We start from the raw sequence: 12,357 nt of genomic DNA, 5'->3' as shown, positions 1-12,357 counted from the left end.
GGGAACCAGTGCTCTAAAGGATACATTATAACACCGTGTTTATAGTATGTCAATAACAAAATATCTCTCATATTGAAAGGTAAATTTCTGGGAACGTGTACCTCCTCAATGAATAAAATACAGCATTTTGGAGAAAGACCTACTCATATACTGATCTCTCTCTGTTCCAGAGGCGAATCACCTCCTCATATGGCCATATGGAGAAATGCATATGTCAGTGTGTCATGGCGCTCACTCTCCACTTGACAGCATTTCCGTGTTTCCTGCATTTCCTGTGCCCGTTATGGTCAGGTTCACATTTAGTCAAGCGCCATTTCCATAAATGTGCCATAACAACATGTTTGAACTATTCACACATACAATATATCCATTCTGTCCATAATGAATAAAGATAAAAAAGGCACCAGTTACTATTTCTTCCTGCTCATTTAAAGTACATTTGAAGTACTGTATTTCAGCATAGGTCCGTCTATTTGAAGCTATACAATTTATCATGAAAAATGTAGCATTAAGCTTGTGAAACTGTGAATATGTACACTTTATCACATAACAGCTCAATTCATGATAATGGTATAAAGTAAAATGAGTGCGTATGAATTATGTGGAACTGAAAAACAGTTTGAGGAATGACGTGACTTGGGATGCACAAACATGAAAAATGAGCTTCTGTTTCTTAAAATACAGTTTTATTTGTGAATTTACACTGATTAGCAATACATCTAAAAGCAACTCCATTAGATAACCATTTATATAGGATTTTCACAGGTCACAAAGTAGCTTGGCTCATTCTGGCATGCCAAAGCAAAACTCATTCTTTTTTTAAAAACAGAAAAAAAGGTGGATAGAGAGGCATTAGTAAAGCAAGGTGCAAACAGTCGGAAACAAAAGAGGAGAAAATAAAAAGGATGCAATGCACATTCAGTTCATCTGGGAGCAATTTATGCTCTTGAAATGGTTAATAATCTTTGCAAAGTAAAAGAAAAGAGAAAGCGTACTGCGATACAAATGGAGGATGAAAAAAAAATAGAACCTTCCAGGAGAGATGGTATGAAAGAAAAAAGACAGTCTGAGTGATAAAAACATGGTGCGTTAGTGTCAGGTTGTCCTTACCCCCTGCCCCTCTCGGCTACACACACATATGCACTTCCATTTCCAAACTCACACCTCTTTTCTCCATCTTTCAGTTGTGTGACCTCGGCTCTTTGCCCAGAGCCAAAAAGCTATCGTTTAACACAGCTAAAGATGTGTCCCCAAACCCGCCCTCCCTCCCTCCAAATCCAATACTTCACATTGCTAGCTGGGATATTGGTACATCTGGTTAAACTGCGGGGGGAGGATATGTGGCAACCCATCACACTTTGGCTTTGCAGAGTTCAACTGGTCATCTGACAGTGACAACACGATCGTGTTTACTAGAGAAATTACATGAGGGGAGGCTTTAGAAGCTGAAATGATGACCGGGCTCGCAGAGCGATCAAATAAAAATAAAATGTCCATATGACCTCCTTATAATGTTCCAGTTTCAGAAGGAAATAAATGGCAAATTAAGGGAGGAAATGTAGCTGCTGTGGATGTAGCTACGGAGAAAAAAATAAAAAAATAAAATAAAGTTGAGTTTTTGGGGGCCTGAGGGTGTCGATGCAGTCACTGGGGTGATTTAACAGCGGTCCTGTTAGGGTCCTTGACGGCCGAGCAGGCAGACGAGAATCGCAACCCTTGTCTCATTAAAAACAATGGAGGAAAAAAAATTACAATATGGCTTTAAAACACACACACACACACAAACACACCAAACAAAAGATGTCACTGCTCCACACTCCACGAGCCATGATTCTCATTTCAGCTGGCGACTGCAGATAGTTCGACATGTATGTATCAGCACTACACTTCCTGTTTTTAAGATTTTTGTTGAGTTGAGAAGTAGAGATCATTTCTCATGTGTGACACCAATGAAAGACTATTCTTCCTTTCTTCATTCGACTCACTTTCTGGGTCCTGACCTTTCTCCACAACGCCATGCCTTGCTTTCTACTTGCACAACTTTTACCAAATACTTCACAATCTCCTTCACTGGTGAAACCACCTGCAACTAAAATGTGTTATATACCACAAGAAAAGTGCAGCACAATAAAATAAAAAATATATAGTTAAAAATCTATAGCCAACATATCCAGTTTTCATATATCTGTGTTATATAGTAAATTTGTGTACTCTGAAGATTAGAATATAATTTGAGCAATCAGGCATCACTACAGAACATAGTCAGCCATATAAATTCAGTTCTTGCAAAAAGAGAAAACATGCGTAACATCCGTATTCTCTGTAAAAGCTTACAAATGAGTACAAAACAGAGTTGACTAATACCAAATTTGTGTTCAATAAAAAAAAGATCAAATTTCATGAGATGACAAACTAGACACAAACAGTGACGACGTACTAAAATGAGATTGTTTCTTCTTTTCTTCCGTTTAGTTTGGCAAAAAAAACAATTGAGATGAAGAGGAGAAGATATTAAAATGCTACATAAATATTCTGAGTGAGTCAGTGGCTGTTTGAGATAACGTCAACTTAGTTGTGATGGACCAACAGCCTTCATCCTCGCTATCTTGTCCAGTCCATTAACCCTTTATCTCATCTGTAGTTCAACCACAATCAGCTGAAGAGAAGGTTTGTATCAGAAGCCTGCACTTAGAGAAACTTGAAGAGTGTGAGAGGCAGAGAGAAAACTTCTCTCACAGCAAATAAATCAACACAAACCCTGTGGCTGTTTTTCTGAGACCAGTTTTCCAGTGTGACTTCAAATTTCATGTGGCCTCTCAGTTCCCTATGCAGAGTCAAAAAACAAAACTTTGAAAGCCTGAGGGAGACTTGACAGAGAGAAAAAAGGTTTTGCTTCAACTTGTGCAGCTTTACAACACTCGTGTTGCAATCCAATCATTTAATAAAATTGGATTTTGAGAGGAAATACTCAAAGTGGTTTCAAGTTCTGTTTTAAGCCTGGGAAACAACACAGGAGGAGCCAGTTATTCAGGATCTAAATGGCCTCACATGACATTTTCATGCTTCCAAGGAGCCCTGTTAGAGTACTGCACAGGTGTATCTGGCGTATATAGACACCTAACACCTACCTAAGTCAGCCTACATCTGCTGCGACTTTTAATTGTGGACCCACATACCCATCCCGTTATTTTGCAGAAGGAGAGACCTTTTTTGTGTTACAAACCAATTAATTTTTTATGCTATCTGTTCTTCTGCCATTTGTACATAAAAACTTTTGTTAAAAATTCAAATAAAATTAAAAACAACAAAGGGCATTGAAAAGAGAGACAAAATAAAAACACAGACATTAAACAGAAAAGGTGGCTGCTGCCCCTCTTTCTTCTTCTGCGCAGACGGTCTTCCTACATGCCTTGCCCCTGCTGCCTGTCTGCTCTCAAGCCTCTGTCTTCTCTTTCTTTTTGTTCTTCTTCAGGAAGGACGGGGTGCGGAACTTCTTCTTCTTCTTGGTGTTGGGCGACTTGGAGGGCGAGCTCTCGGGGGAGAGTGCCTCCTCGATCTTCTCACTGGAGCGCACCGTGATCTCCACGCTCTCCACGCTGGTGGTCAGCTGGCTGACGCGCTTGGACAGCTCCTCGTCCACGTTGCCATGGTTGTCTTTGCCGTTCATCAGGCCCGTGTGGTTCTCTGAAGGAGGGAGGGTGGAGGAGGAGTGAGACACAGGTTAGGAGAGGACAGGGAGCAAGAAACAGAGGAAGGCCACATCACTTCATTCTGGAAGACACACCCTATTGCTTATGTATGCTAAATACTAGTGAGACACTACATTCTGCAGCTCAGATCAAACTAACTGGTGGAATAAATTAATAATTTCTAATAAAATATTTGTAAAAAGCAGTGATGCAGTAGTAAATAATGTGAGTGGATTTATCTTTCTGCTCATTTGTTTCCAGTTTTAACTTAATCAGCTCCCTCTATTTCCAACCCCTTAAATCTATCAGTATTTACACATATGTACAGTAGTTAATCAATAGAATATATTAGGCTAATGACCATCATATAAGGGGTGGGCTTGCCAACATTAACATTGGACAATTTCTGGACAAGATTAGGGAAAAAGCTTGTGAAATGATGCTATTTAAACTTAAACCTAATCTTTTGTGCCTAAACCTAGCCAAACCTTTAGTTGTGAAACAGTTGAATCTCAACTAATATTACAAATACTCTAAACTATCTGTAGGCAGACTATAAAAATATAGTGGAACCTAAAGTCCCATAAAGTGTCAAAATCCTTTTACTGTTTCAACAAATGGGGAACATTATAAACTTCACTTAAGTTGTTTTTTATTGCAGGAATACTGTATTTTACAAGTGTTCATGTTATTGTGTCCAGCCCCTGAATGTCTCACTCTCCTCATGTAGTAAGTGTGAGGCTTTGCTGTCCCTGCTGTACCCTGATACACACTAATACCATTTGAGCTGCGAGTTGAACTTCCGCTTCCCACCAAGAGACACACTGTTCCCTGTGCTCTACATATTTCATAATATCCCTGCGTAAAACTCCACTGACATGATAGCCCACAGAATCTGTCCTGCTTTCACCTTAGAAAAATGGGTCTACACCCACTCTCTAAATGAACTGTTCACGTAACAGGTCTGCTGCATCCCTTTCTCTGGTTTGCAAATGCAGGTTACAGAATGCAGGGCAGCCGCTGCATCATGTTACTATGCTGAAAACAGTGACGTTTTCTCAGGTTATTTTCATCTTAGCACAAAAAAAAAAAACAACACACACACACACACACACACACACACACACACACACACACACACACACACACACATATACACACACACACACACACACACACACACACACACACACACACACACACACACACACACACACACACACACACACACACAGGGCAACATTAAAAAGCTGCTCACACAACAATTGACCTGGTTTGAGCACAACAACCAGCTGACCTCACAGTGGTGGTGTCAGAAAATATAGGTCCCCTGAGCCAATGCACTGTCGTGGGTTAATTGTTACTCATTGTGTGGTTTGTGCTGCAGGGAAGCTGACAGGAAGTCAATCCCCTGGTGTCATTATTTTACAACTTGTAAAGAGGCCGCTGTGATCTTTGTCTCTCTTGGAGGTACACTAACCGGCTTCAAATGTCACACACACAAGATGTCTGTGTTAATAGATATAAGACTGTAGATCTAAACGGCAGCAAGAGACAGCAATTCAATACCCAGAAATCATGTGATGTGACATCATCACACTCATGTTTCCAACCCGACAGGTCTGAGATGTTTTAGGTCAGAGGCAAGACGTGACCTCGTTTGGACAATTCTAGGTTGTGATGCGTACATTCAAGACTGAGAATAATAATAAAGTTTTACATTTTGGGAAAAACATGTATGTGCTTTCTTCCTGGGAGTTAGATGATCTCATGCGTGTGCCTTAAGTATGGAGCTCCAGCCAGGAGGGTATTAGTTTAGCTCAGCTTAGCCTAAAAAGGGTTCCAATTCTTTTTAAGAAATCATTTTCCAGGAACTTTTATTCTCCAAGACACTTTACAAGGTTTTTTTTTTTTTGCTCACAAATTGTATAATTTACCAGTAAGCCTAGCGTGTATGGGACTATCAACATTAGCTCGCTTTCATAGCTTAGCTACAGACGATTTTCTGGTGTGGTCTCCAGCAAACTGACTACAGACTACTACAGTTTACCTCGAACTGTAACATTAATTTGGCCACAGCTAAGAAAAAACAGTGCTCTGCGTCTGGTGTAAACAGCCAGGCTGACTGACATCTGAGCTGAAATGAAAAGGGAGCATTTCACTTTGCGTCTCCTGCTTTGGTGTCATGCTGCGCTGCTTATCCTACCAAGAGTTGAGTTTCAAACAATATATGCACGCTGCGTGGACAGAGCAATTAATCATGAAATAGTTACAATATGTGACTCTCTGGAGAACCACAAATTGTAATTTTTTACATTTGTTTTATATGGGTTAAACTATGAGATCTAACATTTATAATTACTAAGTTCTAGAGGTTCTAGTAAGCATATTTTGATTTAGTCTTGATGCTAAGCTACGCTAACCCATCTCCTGGCTTTAGCTCCATACTTACAGTATGCTGTACAGACATACGTTTGGTATCGATCTTCCTAACTCTCTGCAAGAAAGCAAATAAACATATTTCCCATAACTATTATTGTACAAAACTTTTCAAACCCAGAAGACAATAAGCAATTTGTTCTTTTCTTGTAATAAAAAGTTTTGGGTCTGAAATCGTATATGCACCAAGAAGGCGAGCTTTTAAAAGCAGTTCAAGCAAGGTGAACTAGCAAGGCTAATGTGATGGACGATGTATACAAAAGAAGTCCTTACAACTTGATTCTCATACTGTACCGAAAAGAATGGAAATCAGTGGCTGTACAGAAGGTAAGAAACTAATATGTGGGTTTAATATATTGTTCAAAGTTCAAAACATAGAAACATATTAACAAATTCGGCATTAGATAAAAACGGAACTGTAACTAAAAAGTTGATGTGCGTTGTTTGTCGGGGTCATTTTGATCGTTTGTATTCGTAAATGGCAGCTTTTTAAATGTTGCTGCCACAAGGAATTGTGGGACAGCATTATCTCCTTGTGTATCTAATGGATGGTCCAGATGTTAAAGGAGATAACAAAGGAGGCACTGAAGCTCCTTTCCTCAAAAATTAGAGAATTCAAACAGCTCTTATCATGGCTGCCACTCAAATACTTCCAGGTCCTTTCACTCAGTTAGGAACCTTCAAAAAACCAAGAAAGACTATTCGACACTCTGTGTATCCTCAAATAAAAAGCTTTGAAAAGCAATATTGTAAAACGAGTGCTTTAAAGGTTTGCTTCATCACCTCTGGTGGGTCAGGATGAGTTCTAAAAACCAACAGCAGAAAGCAGTTTCATTGATTTAGACGGGGGAGTTTTTTACATGAAAAATCATTAGTGCAGCACAAACTTATAGCACAGATCAGTAGTTTTAGATGCTGCATACTGAGCTCTTGTCTGAGTCCATTTCATGCACACACACTCAAACACACATCAGATCTTAAAAGACACACAGCAAAGCAGTGAAGATCATTCTGAAAAAGTCTCTCTCTTTCTCTCTCTGAGTGATACCTTCTTTAGCTGGAGTGCTTTGCGGGGACTGGGTGAGAGACAGAGACTGAGAGAGAGTGGAGCCGTCGTCGGAGGTTAGCTCGTGCTCTCCATCTGCAGGGAGGGCGGGGATGGATGAGAGGATTGCAGGGTGGTGTAGAGGATTGAAGTAGTGGGATGACAGCGGGGGTGAGTGGGATGAGAGGTGGGTGGGGTGGGATTTGGGATGAAGGGTCAGAAGGGGGTAAAGGGAGATTAGTGGTAACACACACGTTAGAATCAGGCCATGCACAGCTGCTTTTTCACAAAATTTCCCAAATCCTCATCAGTTGGTCATCAGGCTCTCCGAGTGCCATCACTCGTGTGTTATCTCTTTCTCCTGGCGGCTGAGCACGCACTGTAACATTTTGTTGTTAAAAGCTAGGCCTGGGCATTATTAGCATACAGAAACTTTTAGGGGAATGCAATACAAATTGAACATAATTTGTGTATACTGTGATTTAAAAAAAAAAAATCGATTGCATGTCTGTCCATCCTGGGAGCCCTCCTGTGTCTGTCTCTGATTTTTTTCGATCTTTTTCGAGTTTTTCCTTATCTGAAGATAAGAAGGGTCTGATAGAGGATGTCATATGTTGTTCAGATTGTAAAGCCCTTTGAGGCAAATTGTGATCTGAGATATTGGGCTATATAAATAAAACTCACTTGACTTGAATTGAATCATGTATGATACAATTCAATTCAAGTATGTATGATATTTATGTTGTCTAAGTTGTCCAAGAATTCTTTGGTTAAAAATGAACAAAAGCTTTTTGTTTTACATTTTTGTCTGATGTTATGCAAACCACTGGGAATAAGCATTCATTTGTTAATTTTAAATGGGATTTTACAAACATTTGCTATATCATGATACTGTTCCTACTAATATTGGGAAGTGTTCTTTTTATAATATTGTGAAAATATCACCCTGATGTTATCTTTACCTAATGTATACCTCATGATGTCAGAACTGGGCTTGTTAATTCTCTTCATATCCTCTACTTAAGAGAACCAAGTTTTCTTTTATTTCCCATCCTATCATTAGTGTTTAGTTATTTTTTTTTTATCTCCAAGAGCACCCCATGTTTCCTGGCCCTAAAACTACTTGAGCAATGCTTTTTGTATCTCTTACAACAAATGACAGCTTTTAACACAACTTCAGTAAGTACAGTAAATGTTACAGTCCAGCTCAGCATTAGTAGCTTCATTAGTTTTAAACACTGATTAGTGTGAATGAATGGCATTCCCATTTCACTTTAACACATTAATTAGCACTTTCAGGGTTACACATTCAGTTGGCTGAGGCGTCACAACCCGTTCATACACGGCATATAGAACGTGGTTGTATAACAGCCTGGTCTGTGCAGTGAACATGCTCATATGTTCTTGTATGTGTTTGTCAGGTTTTACATGCATAAAGGTGAGATTTGAGAAATGAACTCAGTTTGAAAACCTTTAACATCACTAACAACATGTAGCTTTCAACTGACAGCTGCCATGTGCACTTCAATGGTTGCACTTGTATCAGTTTTGACATTAAATGTTTCAACTAATCACAACACAAGTACTGCACACTGCTAATCACAGGCTAAACCTATGAGTGTGTGTGTGTATGTGTGTGTTTGTTGCATATATCAGGCCATTGCAGACGGTCTCCAGCTTGCATCCAGATTGGCCACCGGGGATTCATGGGGCTGTGGGGGCAACAGTGTCATAGCAACGGGCTCCGCTCATGTGGCGGGTGTGAAGACCTGCTGTCTGTTCGGTCTGCCATCTTAGTCACACCGGCCCCTCATAAATGTGCACATGGACAGACTCACTACCACCACACACACACACACACACACACACACACACACACACACACACACACACACACACACACACACACACACACACACACACACACACACACACACACACACACACACACACACACACACACACACCATGACACCTGTACCGTGCATGCTGATGTACACACAGACATACATGGCAGGAGCTTGTGCAGAATGGGGACTAGTGGACGACCCCCCTTCACAATCTGTTCTCTATTGATTTTTCGCCTGCCTCTCTGAAAGGCAGTGGGACAGAGGGCTAATATGATTAGCATTGACTGTCCTGTGCACGAGGTTAATGCAGATGAAGGCAGCAGTGGAGCCCTTGGGGACATACCCTCATGTTAAAAGGTATATAGAGTGTGTGTGTGTGTGTGTGTGTGTTTATATGTCATATCCCAGGCAATGTGTTATTATATGTGAGCGTCCTCTGGGATCACTGCTAAGGCTAGGGCGTTAGACGTTTATTAACAACAAGACTGCTGAGAGAGCACAGAACAAACTCAAGATGTACAGTAATCAATCTTCAAGTCAAGATTTGAAGAGGAGGAGGGGGAGGAGGAGGGACTGATTTGCTCCAGCTGTTTTAGCCGATTCTGAGCACTTGAAAATGTCAGATGGTGCTTATTAACGACTTTACCAGGATTCAGCAGGACCTGCCCGTATCTGGCTGTCAGGGTCGTGTCTTTTCTTCAGTTGAAAGCTCACTGGGAAGACACCAGTTAAAAAGAGGAATCTACTACATTGAGACTTCCAGGTCAAATCTAAAAGGTTTTACTCTTAGGGCATATCAGGGAAAGACAAATATAAGAGTAAAAATAATACGAAAGTAAACTAAACTATTCTAAATAACTATAAATCCAAACACAATACATTCAACTTGAGTTTAAAATAACCCATATAATACATATCTTACACATACATACAATGTATTGCTGCAATTGATTTCTGCCATAACAGACACCGATATCTGTGATAAACAAATATTGGCTGATAACATCAGCCATGCTGATACATCAGGCTCTCATGCATACTGCCAAAAATGAGAGCACACATCTCTGAAGGTAGCAGAGACCTGCTGCTCACTCAAATTTAGTGACAAATCTTGCTGGCTTGCTGCACTAATCTCTTCCTGTGAGCTTCCAAACTGTGGATTATTAGATTGATGATTGATTGATTGAATGTTTTAAACTCGCTCAATAACTTGTTGTTAAACGAAGCCTCACAGATTGGTGGGATTGTTTGCTGCTCATCCAGAAGTCTTTGGCTTTGAGTACAAGTCATTACGTGTTTGTGTGCATGTGTGCGTGTGTGTGTGTGTGTGTGTGTGTGTGTGTGTGTGTGTGTGTGTGTGTGTGTGTCTCTCTGTGTGTTCAGTCCATATGTCTCTCAGTGTGACTGGGCTCTTGTGGTGTTTGCAAGTTGAGCGTGAACGAGTTCAGAATCAAGTCCATACGCCTACGAACACTCACTTTATGGACTGGTGTGTGTGAGTTTGCATGTTTGTTTAAGTGTATGTATTTATGTTGGCGTGTGTGTGTGTGTGTGTGTGTGTGTGTGTGTGTCTCGTACCACTGAGGCCCAGTTGCCTCCTCTCCATGTTCTTGCGGTACTCCTCCTTGTCCTTCTCTAACAGCTCACTGAAGGGGTTGGGAGGCAGGGGAGCCATCTGCTCCTCCTCTGTGGGCACGTATGGCTGGGGAGGAGACAGGGAGAGGGGTGAGCATGGGATCAAACACACACACGCACACGCACACACACACACACACACACACACACACGCACACACACAGAGATAGTCAGGAGGCACATGCATGCACTCTCTGAAATACAAAAAACAAAGCACGCACAAACAAACTGGCACACACACGCGAACGCTGTGACTGTGACTGAGACGGACAATCATTCATTACAACATAACTAAGCCTGCTCAAAAGTGTTGTTCCACATCACACAGAACTCTTAACCCATTCATCTGCAAACCTTAACATCTTTTAACATTTTAACTGTAGAAAACACTCCAAAAGCACGAGACATGTACGAATGCATAAGGAGCACCATCAAACTTCAACAAGTCACACGCATGCATACGAAACACACATTTTATAACATTTCCACTTAGATTTTTGTGTAAAAATACGTCCTATAAACCATCATGCTCCAACACAAGATCTCAACTCAAGAACTCACACAAGGGGTGCAACTTTGTCTGAAGGAGAAATTAAACTGGCCAACATTTACTTAAAATTGTCGTCAAATCTTAAAAAAACAACACCAATGAACACATGCAATGTCTTCTGTTCTGAAAGGACAGAAAGGTGTCAAATAAATAAAAAAACAACAACAAGAGAAGTCAAAGAAAAAGACCACTGCAAACACCAGCAATTAAAAAACACTTGTTGATATTTACCAGAACTTTTATCTGCACCAGATCCTTCAAGACAAGACACCAACCACAAAACCATCAGCATGGAGCATCTGAGATTTTTACCTTAATCTTTCTTATGTGTTTATAATGGTCTATTTAATAATTTCTCTTGATACAACTATCAACATAGTAGAGGTTCTTTTTGCCTTGGTAATATGTGCTCACTTGTCTCCACCTAGTGGTCAAGATGTGTCATTAAACTGGCTGCATTTAATGAAATCTCTTCTCATGCCTGTGGCCGCTTACAGACTTCACTGGTATGATCATTTTGTTGCACCTGGGACAGTTTACACCTTCATCACCCTTCTTAGTTTATGAAGTTTAGTGGGCTCAGGTAATTTGCAGCGCAACTCTACGCAACTGCAGCCTGAGCAGATATCTGATCAGTCAGATTAACTGAAAACGCCTTTGAGTTATTGCTCGATAAACAAGTAATATGGGAAACCTGTAGTGCTGCTATTCATTCAGTAGTGCAGGAGTGGTTCAACACACTGTGTATCCAGCAATAAACCACTGCATGCCCAGAAACGAAAACAAAACCAAAATTCTGAAACCTAAATACCAAGTTAATGACTCTGAACAGCAAGAAAAACTCTTAAAAGCAGCTCCTGTTTATGTTCCTGCTGATGACTTGAGACTCGGCAAAGTCAAAAAAGACTTTAACACCAATGACTCATGACATCCCTTCAACCTGAGCCTTCTTATTTGAAAATGTTTGATACCCTCCTCAGAGGACAAGAAGTATGTTATTTAAAAAATGTGCCACAAATCAATTAAGTTCCCTTCATTTCCTAAAACAAGTAACGTTAACGCTGTTTATTCCCAGATCCACTTTGTTTGAGTCAATCCAACAGCATCCAATCAAGTTGTGGGAGAGAACCATGAAGAACTAATGCTTTG

The 12,357-nt window shown here is 40.4% G+C and overlaps 1 protein-coding gene across 1 annotated transcript in view; it reads right to left on the bottom strand.

Annotated features, from left to right (window-relative positions):
- Window positions 1-664: 664 nt before the first annotated feature.
- The window catches only part of add3a (adducin 3 (gamma) a), a 42,959-nt gene continuing 31,266 nt past the window's right edge, over window positions 665-12,357 (bottom strand). The window contains 4 exon segments of the mRNA XM_051385351.1: window positions 665-3,684; window positions 7,177-7,269; window positions 10,602-10,725; window positions 11,440-11,463. Coding sequence (XP_051241311.1) covers window positions 3,434-3,684; window positions 7,177-7,269; window positions 10,602-10,725; window positions 11,440-11,463 — 492 coding nt within the window. The 3' untranslated portion in view covers window positions 665-3,433.

This window comes from Dicentrarchus labrax, unplaced genomic scaffold (assembly GCF_905237075.1).
Source record: "Dicentrarchus labrax unplaced genomic scaffold, dlabrax2021, whole genome shotgun sequence".
Lineage (NCBI taxonomy): Eukaryota > Metazoa > Chordata > Actinopteri > Moronidae > Dicentrarchus > Dicentrarchus labrax.
The sequence above is the reverse complement of the archived record's forward strand: the minus strand, read 5'-3'. Positions and strand labels throughout refer to the sequence as shown.